Source organism: Talpa occidentalis, unplaced genomic scaffold, assembly GCF_014898055.3.
Source record: "Talpa occidentalis isolate TD23 unplaced genomic scaffold, MPIMG_talOcc4v2.1 talOcc4.12, whole genome shotgun sequence".
NCBI classification, from domain to species: domain Eukaryota; kingdom Metazoa; phylum Chordata; class Mammalia; order Eulipotyphla; family Talpidae; genus Talpa; species Talpa occidentalis.
This window is the reverse complement of record NW_023601212.1, coordinates 54,702,272-54,721,348: the sequence shown is the minus strand read 5'-3', so window position 1 is coordinate 54,721,348 and position 19,077 is coordinate 54,702,272. Positions and strand designations below refer to the sequence as shown.

Sequence of the window (19,077 nt, the reverse complement as noted above, 5' to 3'; positions counted from 1 at the left end):
ACAATAACCCACAGTTATCCTTTGTGTCTTTTTCTGTCAACTGTCGACAGTTTCATTTCTGTGCCGGACCTTGGAGAGTTTATTACCGGCTAGATGTGTTTGTAAAAGGTGTTGGGGGCTCACTGCCCCCCTTTACTGTCGTCATCCCACCACAGGCAGCAAGGGAGTGGGTTTTCAGCCCCTGTAGGCAAAGAACACAAGCCCTGGCAGAGGTACCCCAAGTCCTTAAGCTGATCTAACTCTGTGAGTGATCTAGCTGCTTGCGTGTGTGACTCCAGTCCTTGTTGTCTAGGTATGTCTGTGCTTTAATAGCTGTGGTCAGAAGGTGGCCTGGAAACACGGACAGTGAGCCGGCTCTATTCTGATGGTTTTTCTTGGGATGCCCAACACACTCTCAGATTGCCTCACTTTTCATTTCTCTTAGAGACAACTTTGATTTCATCATCATGAACTCCATTTCCTAAAAGCCTGGAACTCATTTTCACACCTACAGTCAACCAGGGCTCTGAGTCTGGGTTCTAACTGTGGAAAACTTAATGGGGTAGGGAAAAAACTCTCATTCCAAGGCAGCCCGGCAAGGCAATACCTTCCTTTTGTCTTGACCTGTTCTGTGGCATTGGTTGGAGGAGGCACTGGTCAAAATGGAAAGACCCTATCCCTGAATACTTTGGAATACCACTTTCTTTTTTTCTTTTTAGATGTGTGTGGGTTGTACCCTATTTCCGTTCCAGCAGATCTGGCCATTAGGTATTCAGTTGTTGGTACTAGGAACTAGGTTACACATCTGCTCTTTTGTGGACATGGAGCTAGAAACTCAGGATAGGGGTGGGAAACAGCCTTTGGGTCTTAGGGAGGAAGGCGGGTAATCCCAGGGAACTACGAAAAGGCCATCCCAAGGGGTCCTTCTGAACTGCCAAGTGGAAGATTGGGTTGCTTTTTTCCTCCCACCCCCAATACACAGGCAGGTTCTGTATCTTCACTCTGAGGCATCACAACTGAATCTCTTATAAGCACACGTCTAGGGCTCCCCTAACCTCAGTGCTGCTGGTGCCTTGGCTTCTAGGGGCATTTTAGACAGTTTTAATCCAGTTTGCTTTCAGTGGTCAGAATATTCTTTTATTTGGGGGTGAGTGAAGGGCATTCCCTTCAGAGAAAACTTACCAAGTAATGTAATCATTTCTCTTTCTTTGCTGTCCTCTTCCTTACACTGAATCCCCTTCCCCCTGCCACTGCCGGCTCCTGGGCAGACAGTTCCTTAGTGCGGCTGCCTGCCCTCCTCCTGCGGCACAGTGGCGGAGAAGCTGTGGGTCTGGTATCAGCCTTCACTCTCCGACAGCCTCAGGGCAACCAGATCTGTCCTATGAGCATTTCAGACTTCTCAGGACAAGTTGTGAGAGCAGTTTAGGAAGGATCTGGTGAAGGAGACTGGGCGCTATCTCAAGTGCAACTTGGGGTAGAGACCATAGCCACCCCTTAAATCTCCAACAGTCGGCTTGGCAGCACCCCATCCTGCCTTTCATCAATGGTTACAGAGCTCCTGGCTCTGGGTGGTGGGGTGCTCTGTTTGCAGGAGGCTGCATGCTTGGGTCATGTCCAGCACAGCCCAAGTACCCCTTTTGAAGGCTGAAGTGTCTTTCTCTGACTTGGATAGATTTAGAAAGGGACAGCATCCCAAGTCAGTGGCGCCAGGCTACTGGCCCATTATTTAGGGACTCGGTCTCTTTCTCTACTGTTTTAGGCATAACCTGCCTAAGTCTGGGTCATTCCCTCAGCTCCTCGGGAGTATAGGAACACCAGGATCCTCTCAGGCACCACCTTGGCACGAAGAGTGTCCCCAAGTCTCTGTCCTTCCGGAATTCAGCAATCCCTGCACACATCTGGGCACCGCTAGCCCCTCATGTCTGCCAAGATCATTCAGAAAAGTTGAGGACTTATAGGAAGGACATAAATGATGCTTTATTCACCCCTTGCTCTCAGTTTTGACCCACTGCCCATGGAGTCTCCCTGGGAACCCAGGGAAAGGACAAAGACGCCAGGTCCCCTGAGAACGCTGGCTGGAGAGTCTGTCTACCCAGGCGGGAGGAGTGGGGGAGGGTTACCTGGGGCACCTCAGGTCTCTTCCTTGTCTCCTAAAATATCTACCTCTATCTGATCTTGGATTTGGTAGGATCTGGATGAAGGATTTCTTCCCAGCACCAGTGTCATCCAGAACTCTCCCCCCCCACACACATTATCATCTTTCTTGAAAGCCGTTTGTTAGCAGGTGGAGTAGACTCATTTTCACAGGTGACTGGAGTTCTCTCCAACTCTGGCCTGCATTTTGCTCTTTTTTCCATTCCTGCCTTTTCTGATTGAGTTGAGGAAAATTCTGTTTTTTTCCTTTTTTTTTCTAGGAGGGAGGGAGGGAGAGAGAGAGAATTATATCAGATTTTGATAGAGACAGCAATCCTGGCACTGCAAATCTCCAACCAACTTTTAAAGTCCAGATTCTTCTTGACAGTAGAAGGGGATCTCGAGGCTTGGGGATTTGAACTCCCTAAACACAAGGATCCCCGCTGAACCTGTGACCAGAGCTGCGCACCTCCCAGGAGGGAATCTGGAGAAACGGTTGACCTTGGCAGTCAGGGCAGCGACTGACGATCGCATCCGAGGGGCGATGGGGCTCTGTTCCACCGCCTGATCAGAGAGGGCAGCCAGGACCTCAGGGGAACTTAGGAAGGCGCAGCACCAGTGAGCTCAGGGCACGGAATTAACGACTTAACCCTGACCAGGAGCCGACAGGTGGAGCGGCTAAGGGGCGAAGGTCTGCGCTGAGTGGTCCCCAGGGTCCAGGAAAGCTGGGGAGTTGGGGCTGAGAGGAGAAAGCAGGACCTAACTCAATGGTTTCCTAGCGTGGTCGCGATCCGGGCTTTAGGAAAAGCAGCGTCAGGCCCGGCTGGGCGGGAGGGGAGTCCCCAGGACCCGCGCAGCGACCTGCGTGACCTCGCTGAGACCCGGCCAGGACGCCGGCCCGGGCGGCCTGCGGAGCTAGCAAGGAATTCCTTCAACTCGCGTTTGCTGCTCCCGGGGGGCGGTGCCCGATCCCGGGCGCTCGCTCCCTGTGTGCCCCCGAGTTTTTGAGAGCTGGCCCGTGGAGGCAGGTGCAGAGAGAGCTGCCTTTTGGAGAGAAGGTTGTGCGCGCACCGTCTCCGCAGAGGTCGCGGCTGCGAAGTAGGCAGGAGACGGCACCTCCTGTGTCCACCGCGCACCGCATGCGGCCTTCCTGCGCTGTGGCCGGCTGACTTCAGCACCTGATGGTTCCTTTTCCCAGCCGATTCACCCGAGGGGCCCCGAGCGGGCTGAGATTGGCCAGCCCCTTCTCTGCCGCCTTGGAGGGGTGGCGAGACTTTTTCCGCCCGAGGATGCGCGGCAAGCTGGAGAGCCGACGGCCGCCCGGCGCAGGAAGCCCGCTGAAGTCTCCCTCCGTGTGCCCTTTCTTTCCCTCGTGTTATGCATTTTCATGCTGTGCATTGGGGGGTGACCAAACTAACCCCCAACGCCGGCGGCACGAGCCTTCCCGTGACTTTTTAACCTTAACGCGGTTCTCCGGTGAGGGGAGCGGCTCCTCTTTCACAGAGCCGGGGGGCAGCCCGCGGGTTCCCGCTTCGCGCCCCCTTTCGAACCTGGGCTGCAGGTCCCGCTCCCCGCGCTTAGCGGACCTTGACGAAAGCGCCAAACGGGTCAGACTCCAGAGAAACGAAGTCTCTGCCTGGGCAGCTGACGGTATAAAATAACTCGACCCGGTGAGTTGATGACACTGTGCGCCTGAGAAGACCAAGTGGCGCGGGTTGCACCCTCCGAGAGGAAGCCGGCCAGGGACAGTGCGGGGGGGGGGGGGGGGCTTCACCCCTGGCGCCCAGAGGCTGCTTCATCTAAGATAGGTGGTTTTTGTTTCCTTTTTTCTAACTTTTTCTTAGACGGCAGGGCCAATATATTTTTAAAGGAATCTGAAGCTGAAACTAATTAGGAAGGAGAGAAATTACTAGCAAAGCCCGGGCAGGATAAAACCCGGGGCGGCGGGAAGCAGAAGGAAGGAAGACCTAAGCTGGGGGTCCCTCCTGGACACGCCAAAACCAAAGCGGGTTAAGGCAAGAATGTAGGCTTGAATGCTGGGGGATTAGAGCTACGTGAGTCCTCAAGACGTCTTGGAGACCGCCTACCTGACTGCAAATACTGAGGTCGATTTTTTAACAAATGCAGTCCTCTGAGAGGTGAGGTAGGGTTGGAGGGAGGCGGAGAAACCGGTAAAGCAATTTCTTTCCACTGAGCAGACAAAACAGGGCTCACGGGCCTCTTGTATTCTGAGCAGTGACCTGATGACCCCGCTGACCAGGTGTAGACAGCCTCAAGTCCTAAATATTTCCATTGTCCTAACTTCCCATTTGCCTCGGATTTTGTGCCCTTTCTTTCACTTGTGCTACAGTCAATTAGTGATTACTTAGCACAGCATTAGCAGCCAGAGTCCAGAGAGGCACCCTGGCCGGGATGCAGTGGAGGGGGGGGGGGGTTGGGTTGCACCTGTAGTGTCCAAGGATGGAAAATTAATTAAGAGGAACTAACCTTCTTTCTGTCTTTGAGAAATCTCCTTTGAGCCTCTGGTTTTGATCTAGAATGGTGGACCTTCGGTGTGTCTCAGATGGGAAACTCGTCTCCTCCAAATTGAAGAGCTGTGGGTGGGGGAGGGTTGTGGAGTTGGATGGAAGAACTTGTGTCATTTCTTGCGGTCAAGGAAATTTATCAGGATTAGAGCTGAGAAGCTTTGGAATGCATAGAGACTTGGAAACAGTTTAGCTGATGAAAGGAGGAAAGGAGCATTATTATCCATTTTGGGAAATCCACTGCTGGAGACAAACTGAAGTGGCAATTTGTAGAAACTCCTGGATTCGGAGATGGCTGGGTGTGTGTGTGTGTGACATTTTACTTTTGCAATGATTTTCTGCCTTTTCCCCCCTTCCTGAAATGCCCATAAGACAGATCTGAGCAAACAAGTCTACTGCTTTTAGCAAATTCCATCATGGCTTGAATGTCCGTCTCCCCCTGTCTTTCCCTTCTTCCTTTCTCCCTCCCTACTGCCTCCCCTCTCTTAGTTTTCTCCTTCCTTTGTGCCCCTTTATGCATGGAGGAAAATGGTTTTGTGCCTGAATTCTCAGCACAGGGGTTTTATTAAGGACTGAGTAACCAACATGCTCAGGGCGGGGAGACACCCCCACCCTCTTGCTGGGAACCCTGAGAGTGAAGGGCAGTTTCAGTGTCCAGGACAGATGCCGCCCTGGAACTGGGCTATTGTTTGTGGTGAGAAGAAATCCACTAAAAATGGATGTACTGTGAGGTTTTGCCTTTTTCAATCCTCAATTTTATAGGAGACCTGACCAAAATGGAGCGCAAATCAACCATTTTGAGGCACTGATGTAGAAAGTAGGTGGACAGGTTGGGTTTAATTGGCAAAATTGAAATTGATTCTCCCTTGGAGCATGTACTTTGGGCTAACTATTAGTGATGGGCTGAAAATCGTCTTGGGAAGCAAGTCCTAACTCTTGTTGTTATTTTGGTGCATTTCTTTTCTCAGCTCTCCCTGCCTCCCACTTCCCTCTATCATATTGTACTTAGTCTGGTTCTAGCTACAAAAGTTTTACTGCGGTATGTCAACCCCAAATGCCTTTAAAGTGTAATTTGCTTTAATTATAATGTTAGGGGGTTAAGGATTGGTTCTGGGAATAGCTTAATAGAGACAAAACTTGCAGCCAAATTAATTGAAAGTTTCTTCTTATGAGGGAGAGGTTGCCAAACATATGGAATATGGTTACAGAATGAGACATCAGAAAAACAAATTGTGGAAATTGAGCAAGGATTAAACGTGAAAATGGAGTGCAAATAGATGAGGCAACAGCATTTCCATAGATTGTTTTGGATTTGTTTGTGATTTTCTGTTTTATTTGCAATTATAGAGACTATTGGATGTCCTGCTGAAGAATACTAATTCTGTGTCCATATATAATCTAGAAGATTACCCCGTCCTTTCACATACATATTTACACTGTGTATTTTATTTGCTATGGGAGTCCTTCCATTAAAATGCTATCCAAATTCAGCCTTCAGATGGCAACATCGAAATTATCTGTAGGATACTTTTGAATTTAATTTTCTATTGAAGAGGTTACTATTTTTGAGCTGTCAAAGAACAAGAACAAAAGAGATTTTCAAAGGGGCCCCAAATGACCAAATGAAACAAAATCTGAGGGGTGGTAGGAAGATTCTGGAGGGGAAGTGCTGGGGGAAAAATCTACATTAGTCATGGCCATTTTTAATATAAGGATTTTCTGATCTTTTTGTAGTTGTTAATCATTTGTCAAGACAAACTAGGAAAAAACCAGAAATTAGAAAAGACGTGTACAGATTGATGTGCTTTTAAAATATATAAATATAATAGAAAATACAATTTACCTTAAATGTGATGCCAGTTTTCTTTTTCACTAGACTTTTCCAATATTTTTTGTGGCTGGCCCAGCTGAACACAGTCAGTGTTCACATGTTGTCACACTGAACACAAAAACACCGGGGTGTTCAATGTACCTTTTTTCCTTAAGTTTCAAAGGCTAAATATTGAGATTTTGTGTTTCAGCTGTGTTGTATATGAGACAAATCTTATGAGGTTGTGAAAGTCTAGTCAGTGAAAATTTATAAAACATTTTGGAAAATTATATTTTGGTATCCTCAGATACATTGATTTAGAATAAGGAGGAATATAAAAAGGAAGTTATAAATTATTCAATAAAATGAATTGTTTTAAGTAGGTAAAAAGCAAATAAATTGCCAGGAGGGGAAGCACATCCTGTTAGGATTTATCACGTAATATTATCCTGGGGTTCAGACTTGTGTGAGACATGCCTGCCTGCACTGATAGTCCTCGAGTTCCTTAGATCACAATTCTCAAGTAATTCAAAAGGGGAGTTGTAGTCAGAAAACAAGATTTTATTTTCAGTGGTGATGGTGGAGACTTTGAATAGGAAAGTTTTATTTTTGAAATATATATCCAGTAAATGGGGCTTTTAACTAGCTTAATTTTAATTTAACTACACCACAGTTATAATTCTTAGAGTTGGATATTCTAAAATTTGGGTATGAGTTTAGGTGGGCATGCTATCATACTTGGTATGCCCTATGGGCTTACATGGATATTTAGAATTAGGGACCCCCAGACTAAATCAATCCCTATCAGAGTGTTTCCCCAACCTGCCTTTTAAAAACCATCTTCTTTCTTACTAGTGGAGGAGTAACGTCTGCCACTGACTGTAGTTCCCCTGCCTCCTATGTGGGGAAGGAAGGGAGAATTCCAAGAAAAACTTTTGCATAATATTTCAAGTCTGTATGCGCATCCTGAAAACTGTATTTCGCTACTCCTTTCAATTTGTTAACACATTAAATTAAATATTAACACAAAGTTAACACATAAAGTTAAATATTTTTGGAAACATACAAGTGTTTCCAAATATTATTTTTGACAGAGGTCAAAGGTGGTAGGCATGGCTTGAAAACACACACTTGTAGAGGTCTGAACCTCCCTTAAAACAAATACAATGATGTGAACCAACTTTACGTTCAATAAACATAATTGAAAAAATAAAAAACAACTTCTTTACTCCTTTTAAGAAGTCACCGGGAAGAAGATTTGGGGGAAAGCCACCAGGTAGAGGTAGCTTTTGCAATACCCTTGGAAGCCTACGTCTTCAGGCAACCCTAGAATCTGTCTTAGAGAAAAAAAAGTTCAAGCCCCAGGTTGGCCCCCAACCTTGTACCCCTAGGGAAGCCCTTTTCAATGTCAATTCACTTTTCACAGGGTCTCTGGGAAGAGTAAATAAGCTTGTTAATGAACGCGATGAAGGTCAGGGTGCTGGCAATCTTAGGTGCTCAAAGACCAGGAGCTCCGTCCCATTTGGCAGCTAGAGCTGCCATAAGAAGGTTGGGGTGTTCCCAAGTGTCCCAAGAAGATGGCCAAATAGACAGGGATGTTGTGGGAGTCTGCAAAAAAAGGAACCCTGGGAATGTCTTCCACAGAGCCAGTCTCCCACTGAAGGAAGCGAGAAAATCTTACCTGACCATTAAGCTCTAAAGTCAATGTTTGAAAAAATAAAGAGAAGAATTCTCTTTACCCAAGACAAAAAAAGCAAGGTTGTATACAAAGTTCCAACTTTATAAAATATTATTCTGATCTCAGAGCATAGTTAAATGAGCATTATTCCTATGAGCACAGAATAACTTAGTTTAAAAAATATTTAAGTAGCCATCAGTATTATGAGTCCAATGGAAATATCTGAAAATTTTAATTCATTTCTTCACAAAGGTGCACCTTCTTGAATATATTTTAGAAGTCATTGTCAAGTGTATTAGTTCTAGTTTTAGTCTCTTTGGTGGAAAAAATTTTCCTCACCCTGTTGATCTTCTGTGACCAAAGAGATAGAAAACCTCATTTTTCAAAGAATTAAAATCGATCAAACAAACAAACACAAACCATCTCTGAAATGTTTCACGGTGGTTCCTGATTCCTTGAGAGCATTTTCTTGGAAATGAAGAAACGTGAGTGGAGAATAAAAATACACAATATTTATTATATATCACCAGAGGGAAGTGGGCAATTTGATTACCACAGATCACATCAGACCTTTTGATCTTTTCTACTTCCCAGCTTTCTGAAACTTCACCAATGGAGAAATTTAGGGACTTAAAATGGAAACTATTTTCTGACGAGCCACTCAGAAAAATAAGCTTGGGTACCTCAGGTTCTTGGAGGGCGGGGTTTTATGTCTGGGTTTTATAAGCTTCCTTGATGATGAAGTATATTAAGCTACAGATAAAGAATTTGGTGGGGGTGTGTGTTTGAGTGTACATGTGTGTATGCACCTATCTGTGTCTCTGTGGATGTGGTATGTGCAGGAGACTGTATATCTGAGTGAGTGTCAGGGTATATTTTTGTTTATTTGTGACGGTGTGTGTTTCTATGTCAGTGTGTGTATGTGGGTGTGTCTGTCTTTGTGTATATTGTTAGTGTGTGTGAATATGTGTGTGTGTGACTCTATGAGTGTGTATGCTGACTGAGTGGATAGCAGGTGTATCTGCTCCTGCACGCGCGTGTGTGTGCACACACACACACACACACACACACACACACCCGCTACTCTCCCCGAGGGCTTAGGTTTGTGCCTTGAGCCAGAGGGAAGTCTCTGGTAAATGGGCCCTGCCCTGGGGAGTGCCTCGGTGTGGGTGGCCCAGTACCTCTGCAAATTCTTTGACTGATCTAGGGGTGCCATGTCTTTTTGTGCCAGAGTTTACCCTGCAGAGTTCCAGCAGAAAGCATTATCATGAATCCTTGCATACAGATAAAATTAAAAATTTCATTTTAAAGGAAATGCCTCTGCATGTCGCATGTCGGGAACTGTGTTTACTGAACAAATTCTGTTTTAGAGATTCCAAGGGTCTGCTTAAATTCTAGGTTTTAAAGTGGAATTTTGTGGGTCTCCTCTGGTGGTGCAGCGGTTGAGCGCTGGGTTGCGAGGCTGCCCGCAGCCTCTGCAGTGCCAACTCAATCCCCAGTCACCGGCGAGGGTCCCACACAAAAAAAAATAAAATAAAGTGGAATTTTGTGATATCAAAAACTGCATGAAATGAGTTGAGATTACTAGGGCTTTGGAAATCCTCTTGTTCCTTGGAAATGTAAATTACAAATTTACATTTGTAAATTTGTGGCAACGGACCTATAAAATCTCTGTCCTGTTCAGGCTTTCCAAATTGTGAATAATAATAGTAATTATTTTTTATTTATTGTAGGTAAAAATAAGAAAAGTTTGTTATTGCTCTTTGAAAATTTTCTAGATAGTTTCTATTTGATACTAATTTAAACAATTACTTGCAGTGCTATAACCAGAAGTGTAGGGTCTGAGTTCACAGACAAGGATGAATCTGAACTTGACAGACACTATCAACAAGCTAGCACCTTGCATCTGAGTAGAGATCAGAGAGGCATGGTTCCTGCTTCTGTCCTCCCCTAAGATTAAGTGTCCTTCCCACACCGCACAGGCACACACTGACCAGAGGATACAAATCTGTGCCTCAAATGCTTCCCTTTGCCCACTTGTTAGATAGCAAGAGAGGTCGGTGACTCATCTACTCCCTGTCAGTGTACACAGGGTAGCTTTGGAACCATCTCTTTGCCTTCCTCCTTCCCACATGAAATGACAGCTTAGACCCAGCCTGGTGGGGTGGGGTGTCAGGCCCCTCCAGTTCTCAGGTCCTGCTAGTCCACCTTAAGCCCATGCTGTTGGTTCAAATCCTAGCTCCCCACCGAGGGGCCTTTTCTGCTTACCTCTCAGAGGCTCAGTTTCCTCATCTGTAAAATGGGTACAATAATATATATAACAGGCTCTTGACATCTAGTTTTATCATGTATCATTATTCCATATTATTTATTATAATATACCAACATCATGAATGGTATATTATGGATCTTTTAAATAGTTTCTACATTACCTTTGTTTTTATTTTTTAAAAAGATTTATTTATTTATGCTTTCAAGAGCTGGGGTGCAGGCCAGAGATGCAGGGGGGTGAGAAGATTCACCAGAGACAGAGTGGGGAACAGAAGAGGCAGACTGACTGAAATACACTGCTGAGGGGAGCAGCGGGAGAGTCAGGAGAGGTCTGCTGCGCCATGTGGGTTGCTCCCTGGCCGGCCCAGGGATCGAACTGGTGCTGCAGAGGCGGCAGATTGCTTCATAGTGCGGTGCTTAACCCCTTGGGCCACCAGGGAGGCCCCACCTTTGTTTTTAAATAATGCTCTCTCCCAACATCTACAATACACTGGGAAAGTGTATTTCAGCTTTTTAAGTCATGAGCACCCTGAGTATATCCCTTCCATGGTTGCATAGCCGGTGGGACCCCAGTTTGGTCCCCAGAACCCCTACTTCTGTGGCCCAGCCTGACCCAGCTCCCTGTCGGAGATGGAGGCTGAAATGTCTGCTTTTAGCGTCCTGCCTGAACGTGATGTTGTCTCGGCTTCCAAGCCTCTAAAACTCCCTGCCCGCCCTTCCCTGCATACATTAGCTTTAATGTATTCTCTCTTGAATACTCATCATATTAAGGCTCCCGGAAGATACCTTGCTCGAAATAAATTTCATGGGCATACATCCTCGCCCGCATCCCGGTGCATGGGTGGCCGAGAAGAGAAATATAGCCGCAGCTTTCCTGGGAGGCAAGGCCAAGTAACGATGAGGTGGGAATGGGCGGCCCTCTGGCCCCGGAGCCCGGGCCGGGCAAAGAGCGGGAGGGAGCGGGTGCCGGTGGCTGCCCGCGGCGGCGCGCCCGGCGCTGGAGAACGGTTCTGCAGGGGTTCATTGCCTCCCCTGGGCCGGTACCTGACAGCTCGCTCAGAATCTAGTTTGTGATTGCGAAGCCCCTGGGCGGTGCGCACGGCTGGGCGGCGGGGTACGCGGGGTGAAGGACAAAGGTTCGTGACGCTCTGCGTGCACTTCCCTGAGCGCGGAGGGCTTCTTGCTAGGTCTTCCCTTTCGCTGCAAAAGATGCTCAGCCTTTACCAGCGGAAACCCGCAGCCCCATGCCCTTTATGGTGCACTCCTCGTAGTCTCACTTCTGTGTCCAAATCTTTCAGCTGGGGCGTGGAAACCCTCCTTGGCTGCTGGGGGACATCAGTCCCTGCCGGTTCCTAGAGAGAGGCGGGGTGTGATTCGGTGGCACCAGCATGGGGGCACAGCACCCTCTGTCCCCATGGGTCCTTGTTTGGCTACTGTGTGAGGTGGGCATTTATACAGAAATTCTTAGTGAGAGTCAGAGGTTGGGTCCCTAACTTTCCCTTGGTCACAACAGAACCACTTCTCACACCTGGTTACTGCTGTTGTCTAACAGTAACAGCAAATTTGGATTGATTACCAACTATATGCTGATGATGAGCTGTTCACTCTTCACAATCCTAAGAGATTCATCACCATCCTCTTTTATAGGTGAGAAAAACAGAGGGCAGAGAGAGGCAAAGAAATTGATTCAGTAAAAACTGAGCTAGGATTCAAACCCAGGCAGTCTGGCTCTAGAACCCAAGGTTTTACCCTTTGTTCTATCTACCCCCTCTCCTTTGGGAGACATTCTTGCCATCAGCATGTACTTATCACTTTGCTGGATACATTTAGAACTAAATTTCTTTGCCAAGAAGGAAAACTTTAGGAAAAGAAAAAAATCCCATATAAGTTGGGACAGGCAGCAAGTGTCCAGACCTACAACAATCTGCTTCAGTGAGACACCAGGTAGTTCTTGCAGGATGGTTTGCTTTGAGAATTGTGTCAACTTTCTGGGTCTGACTTTCATACAAATGTAGGTGGCTGCTAAAGTCACATAGGAAACAATCTGTGGTTGGGGGTTTAATTGGGTTTAAGATTAACACTGTGTCAAGGCTAGTGATGACATTAGTGTCAAGTGTAGACAGTAGCCTGTCTACAAGTTTCAGATACAAATGTCTTAATACTTGAGAAAGCTTTCTCTTTGCCTAGGTGTAGATATGTTCAATCCCCCCAGCCACCTACCACGCACCTCCCTTTTTCCCCTTCATGCTTTGAGGCTAACTGCCTATGCTGAAAACTATTTCACCTGAAAATTATATCACAGCCAACAAACATGAATGGAGAAACAGATATGATTCACGAGAGAGGTTTGATTTTACCACTTTGGCTGACATTTTGGGGGTGTGCAGGAGACTTTAGTGAAAGCTGTTTCAAGGTGAGCTGCTTAGGATTTGATCAATTATTTATTCCATGATAAATATCTGTGGAGTTGCTGTTGTGTTCCAGGCACTGTGTTTAAGAACTGACAAAACAAAATTGAGAACTCCTGCCCCTTGAGGATTCTACCTTCCAGTGGGAAAGATAGTGTGTAAACAAACAATTAGCAAAAGTTCTATTTGTACTAGAAGTGAGAAATGCCCACTCCCCAGTTGTCAGCCTTGGAATTACTGTATCAGGAAGCTACTATAGGAAACCAGATGCTTGCATTTTTATGTTTTTGTTCTTAATATTTGTCATCTTCCTTTCTTTCTAAATAGAGATGCTATTTAGCACTGCTTGGAAAAAATGATCATTTTTTAAGTTTTGGAACTAATTCAGTGACTTAAAACATTATCAATTTCCCTAAAACAATCCCTTGGAGAAGATGTGCTGGCAGAGAAATGGGGAGTCACCCAGGACAAGAGCAGTGTAGGGCAGTGGTTAAGGTTCAGTTACTGATGACAGAATCTACTTCACTATTAAACTGGAAAGTGATCAATTACCAGGTATTGGGTGACACTCAACACAATGGAGCTAGCTCTGGGCAGCCTCCAGGAATAACTCCCAGCTCTGCAGACTTTCATTGTCTCTATGGTGACTACAAAACCCCTGCTCCCCAGCAGCACAATGGAAGCCTGTCCTTCAACTGTGCATTCATTCAACACAGTTCTGAATTTAGGTCCCTCCTAAGTGCATTGGATTGGCAGGCTCTGAATCATATTCAGAACCCTAGCTGCAAGGGAGTCTGGAAAAGTAGTTTCTAGTTTTCTTGTCTGAGTATATGATAGTACTTTAGGAGGGCATGTTGTGGGAGCCAATCCATGGACTCTGTTGCAGTTCATTAAAATATTGAGATTCTCTCAAAAGACACTGAGATTCTGTCTCCAGGAACACCCTCAGGTCTGGGCCATGTATAGAATTTCAGTCCCCACTTGCTCCCTTGACCAGCCCATTTGTGCAGTGTGCAACCTGCACATCTTTATGTGGCAGTCTAGGGAGTTGGGTTATGTTCATTTCCACCATAGGCAGAATGAGAAGGCATCCACATTGGGGGGTGGGGGTGCCCTCAACTGGTTATCAGTGCTGTGCAGAAGGCTCACGCTGCCTCTCTACTCTCCCTGCAGAGATCCCCCAGTGTGCTGGCTGCAACCAGCACATCCTGGACAAGTTCATCCTGAAGGTCCTGGACAGACACTGGCACAGCTCCTGCCTCAAGTGTGCAGACTGCCAGATGCAGCTGGCTGACAGGTGCTTCTCCAGGGCTGGGAGCGTCTACTGCAAGGAGGACTTCTTCAAGTAAGTGAGATCCTCAGGTGCAGCCTCCTGCCACTGCCCTGGCCTGATTCTGCCTCTCCCAGTGAAGGGAGAGTAAAGGTTTGTGGGGAGGCTGGATGGGGCAGGGCGGGGGAGGATCTCGGAGGTCCCCCTTTTGATCATCTGCCCCTACATTACCTGAGGCCTAGAATCTTGGCCTGGGAGCTTCCACAAGGAACAAGGGAGGAGCTCCAGCAGGGCCTGAGCCTGACTTCCCCCAAAGGATTTCTGCAAATCTTAAAAAGAATGGCTCTTTCAGTCCTTCTGAGTTGGTGCCTCAGGCCACTTGGTTGTATTGTTCCTGTAGAGCAGGTGAGGCTCCTGGCAGAATCTAGTAGGTATTTCCCCCAGGCTATGCCTGGAAGATTTGTTCCCTATAGCAGTCAAGGTGGCCTTGGCCTCAGACAGTTTCAGTGGAAACCTGCCTAAGAAGCAGTTATATGTGATGATTAAGATCTCGGCCTGGGTTGGGACCCACTTGTTATCTGTGTGCTCCTGGACCAGTTTTTTGTTTTTTTTTTTAACGATTTATTTATTTATTTATTTATACAAGCACTGGGTACAGTCAGAAGCGTGGGAGGGTGAGAGAATTCACCAGAGCCAGAGCGGGGAACAGAACAGGCAGACCCACGAAATACACTGTTGAGGGGAGCAGCGGGCACAGCAGTAGAGGTCTGTCGCCCCATGTGGGACCCTCACCTGCAGCCGGGGATCGAACTGGCACTGCAGAGTCTGCGGGCAGCTTCACAGCCCAGTGCTCAACCACTGTGCCACCAGGGGAGGCCCTGGACCAGTTATTTAACTTCTCTGTCTTGGTTTGCTGGCCTGTAAAACAGGGCTGATAATAATAGTTCCTACCCCATAGGGTTGTTACTAACTTCAAATGAGTTAATATGTATAAAAACCTTAGGACAGTGCCTGTCATCTGAGTGATAAATTGATTTTTCATTCTGTGTTGGGTCCAGCAGAAAAAAATTCTATTAGAGTTTGGGGCCAAGATGAGGGGATCTTGTAGAATTTATTTTCTGTGGCATTTAGCCTGGAGTATACCCCCAGAATCTATAACCCCAGTTACCGAGGCCAGTACCTCAGTGGACCTGCTGGGGACAGCAGAGCCAAGGACAGGAGCTGTGTTGTTGGTCAGTGACCCAGAGCCTAGTTTGGGTGCCCACGGGATGAACATCAGGGTTTCTCGGAGGTTCACCAAAGCCTGGACAACAGGGCAGGAATGAGAAGTCCTGGAGGTGGTGCCCATCCCTCGGGGGCTGTGTGTTCTGGGGTCCTGGAGGAGAAATGGGGAGAAATACCTGAGCTAGGCACAGAACTGGAGTTCTCCTGATTCCTCCCAGGAGTTTAACTGCAGGAAATAGGTGAGTTGGGGTTCTGAGTTTCTCATCTCTTTAGTGCCCCATGAATTGAAAACATGTGAAAAATGATCTTGGTTTCAACTGTGGCTGCCTCCCTGGCTTCCTTGCAGAAGGCAGTAGTCGCCATCACCTTATACTACTGTCAAATGTGTGCTGGTCCCTCCTGGTGGCTATGTTGGTGCATGTGGGGGTGGGGGCGTGCATGCAGTTTCCGGGAGCATGTGTGTGCTTCCTGAGGGCAGGGGCAGTACTGACACAGGCACACCCAGAAGCTCTCCAGGGTTCTAGTTGAGGGGCGGGGCTTTGGTTCTTCTAAGCCTTTTCTGTGAACTGCTCCCCTTTCTCCTCATCTTTTTTTTCATTTCTTTATTTTTTTAAAGATTTATTTATTTATGTATGCAAGAACTAGGGTACAGGCCAGAGGTGTGGAGGAGGGGTGAGAGGATTCACCAGAGACAAAGTGGGGAACAGAACAGGTAGACTGACTGAAATACACTGCTGAGGGGAGCAGCTGGCAAGACAGGAGAGGTCTGCTGCACCATGTGGGTAGCTCTCTGGCTGAGAATTGAACTCATGCTGCAGTGGCTGCAGATAGCTTTGTAGGTTGTATCTTAACCCCTTGCACCAGCAGGGAGGCCCCTTCTTTTCTTTCTTTCTCTCTCTATATATTTTTAAAGATTTATTTATTTATTCACCAGAGACAGAGTGGGGAAACAGAACAGGTGGATTGACTGAAATGCACTGCTGAGGGGAGCAGTGGGCGAGCCAGGAGAGGTCTGCTGCGCCATGTGGGTAGCTCCCTGGCTGGCTGGGGCTCAAACTCATGCTGCAGTGGCTGTGGATAGCTTCATAAGTTGTGTCTTAACCCCTTGTGCCACCAGGGAGGCCTGTTCTTCTTTTCTTTTCTTTTTTAAAAGATTTGTTTATTTATACATACAAGAGCTGGGGTGCAGGTCAGAAGTGTGTGTGGGGGTGTGGGGGGTGAGAGGATTCACTAGAGACAGAGTGGGGAACAAAACAGGCGAATCTACTGAAATCTACTGCTGAGAAGAGCAGTGGCTGAGACGGGAGAGGTCTGCTGTGCCATGTGGGTAGCTCCCTGTCCGGCCAGGGATCCAGGGATCCAGGGATTGAATTCGGTGCTGCAGAGGCTGCCGGTAGCTTAAGTACTGTGTCTTAACCCCTTGTGCCACCAGGGAGGCCCCTCATCTTTCTTTTTGTTTCTGCACCTTTTTTTTCTTTTATTCTGGCATCTTCAGAGTCCCATTGCCTCTACCCACATCATTTCTCAGAGAGCAGCAAGAGGTTGCCTCTCCTTTCCTTCCTCAATGATGCCCTTGGGGGTGGGGTGAGCTGTCCCTGCTTGCAGAGTTGGGACACCACCCTCCAGTTTGCCCTTATACCTTTGGAAAGCTCATTCCCCATTTACCGGTTTGATCTTCCTTGTGGGAAAAACAGTCATTTTTCTGTCCTCTGCTTCTGCACCTAGCTTCAAGCCTCACTCATAGACCCTTACTGTACTGGACACAACAGAGAGTAAACTACATAACAAATTTATAATACGTATTGGTGACTGCCTTCTTCTGCACCCCACAAGCTGCCCTGTGACTCCCACAAACCCATTCTCTTTGTTCCACTGACTGCCCTCTTTTGGAAAATGATCTGCTGCTAAGATTGGATCATTTTGTAACATAGGGGCCGGCCACAGACTTAGTGCTGAATCCAGGTCATTAACTGTGATGGGGGAACTGTGTGCAGAGAAATTTAGAGCTGATGTGACTTTCCCCACAGCTGATGGAGGGTCAGCTCTGAAACCCCTGGGGAGGATACTTGCATTTGCAGGCACTCAGTCCCCATCCACTTCCTAAGGACCTTGCATGTTTGGTCAGGAAGGCATAGGTAGTTTGGCATAGTGAGTTCTGGGTGAGGAGGACAGGGAGGGACAGGGGAGGGAGTTGGGCAGGGCCAGAATGGTTTCACTTTCCATCCCAGGGGTATTGGGTCCTGCTGCCCACGTGGGGGGCAGGCTATGACTGAGCCACAGAATCAGGCAGTCTGTTCCTTCTTCACCAGACAGTAGCTTTCAGATGACACGTGGGGCACCTGAGCCCCAAGCACAGAGAAATGAGGGGGACAGGGCAGGGCAGAGCAGTCCCTGCAATCCCAGTCTCTCCCTGCTCTTGTGCTTTGTGAGGGGGCTGGCAGCTGCCATGTGCTTGAATGCCCCGTAAAACCTGAGTGCTCTCAGCTGTGGGATTTGGAAGCTGCCTAACTCTTCCCAGAGGTCAGGATCCATTGGCCTCAACGATCAGCACTGCTTCTAAGACCCAGGATCAATATTTTAAATCTCTTTGTCCATAACAAGGGGCGGGGCCGCTACTCTGCACATCTCTAGGGGGTATCCTGTACACACTCCACGTGAAGTTTTCCCAGTCAAGACAGGAAGGTGATGCGCGCCCCCTGGAGGTGGATCGTACGTCAACGACGGCCGGAGGTTAAGGTCCGTCTTTGCCTGTGAGGTGTGGCAATACTGGTGACTGGCGGCAGAGGGCGATGTTGGTATGTACACAGGCGAAGAAAGAAGTATTGTTGGAAGGTTGTACTCTGTGGTTGTTGCATTTTTCTTTCCCAGTTTTTGAACTCCGTTTTGCACAGTAACACTGGATGATTTTTAATTTATTTTTTGTTTGTTTGTTCTTTGCCTCTTGGGTCCTTGGTTTCCCTTTCTGCAAAGGAAAGAAAAATTTGAAGCTGGAAAGTAGAGGCATTGATTTGACTCTGCCCCTTGGTGGAGCTGCAATTCATTTGGAGTTCAGTGGTGGCTTCAGGAGAGCCACTGCCTCATGCAGAGGACATTTCAAGGCCTATTACAATTTGAATTGCAAGCTGAGAGGCCGTCAGGTCCTTGTAAAGCACTTCCTAAGCAGGTCCTTTCTGGACTGTACATCCAGCCTGTTGTAGGTTTTGTCTATTTGCAAAGGAACCAGGATCTGTGCAGTGGGGGTCAGGGAGGAAGGCTCTGGGTCCTCTCATGATCACTGTTTGGGTCCCAGGAGGAGCCTGGCAGGCTACTCCTTTACTCTAAAGCACGATGAGGACATTAGACAGGGCCTTGGTTATGGGAACCTGTTCAATTGCTGACTTTCTCTCACCAGCTGGGTCCTGAGACAAACTCCCTGCTGTCTCTGAGCCTCAGAGTACGTTTCAGGGAAAAAGAGAATAAATGTTAATGGTGCCAGCTTAGAAAACCTGACTCACAGCAGCATTTCAAAATGGAGTTATGAGTAGAGTGGTTTGGTGAACCCCAGTGGAGCTCAGTTGAATTCCTTGCACTGTCAGCAAACAAGTGACAAGAACTTTCTGAACCTCATCCCCTTATCTGTTAAGAGGCCCACAGAGTTGCTGTGCAATGGGAAAAAGAAAGGTGCAAAGGTGGCCAGCACGCTGCTAGACTCTCTGTTCAAAGCCTTGTGTCCCTGGTCACTTGACCTGCAGTCCTGGAGGGCGGGCCCACAGAGTTCTCCCTCAGGGCTGTCCCACCCA

General features: G+C 47.4%; 1 protein-coding gene across 1 annotated transcript in view; it reads left to right on the top strand.

Moving 5' to 3' along the window:
- Nucleotides 1-19,077, top strand: part of LHX4 (LIM homeobox 4) — a 42,456-nt gene that overhangs the window by 1,712 nt on the left and 21,667 nt on the right. The window contains exon 2 of the mRNA XM_037504425.1: nucleotides 13,978-14,149. Within this exon, the coding sequence (XP_037360322.1) occupies nucleotides 13,978-14,149 (172 nt within the window). The remainder of the gene's footprint in view (nucleotides 1-13,977; nucleotides 14,150-19,077) is intronic.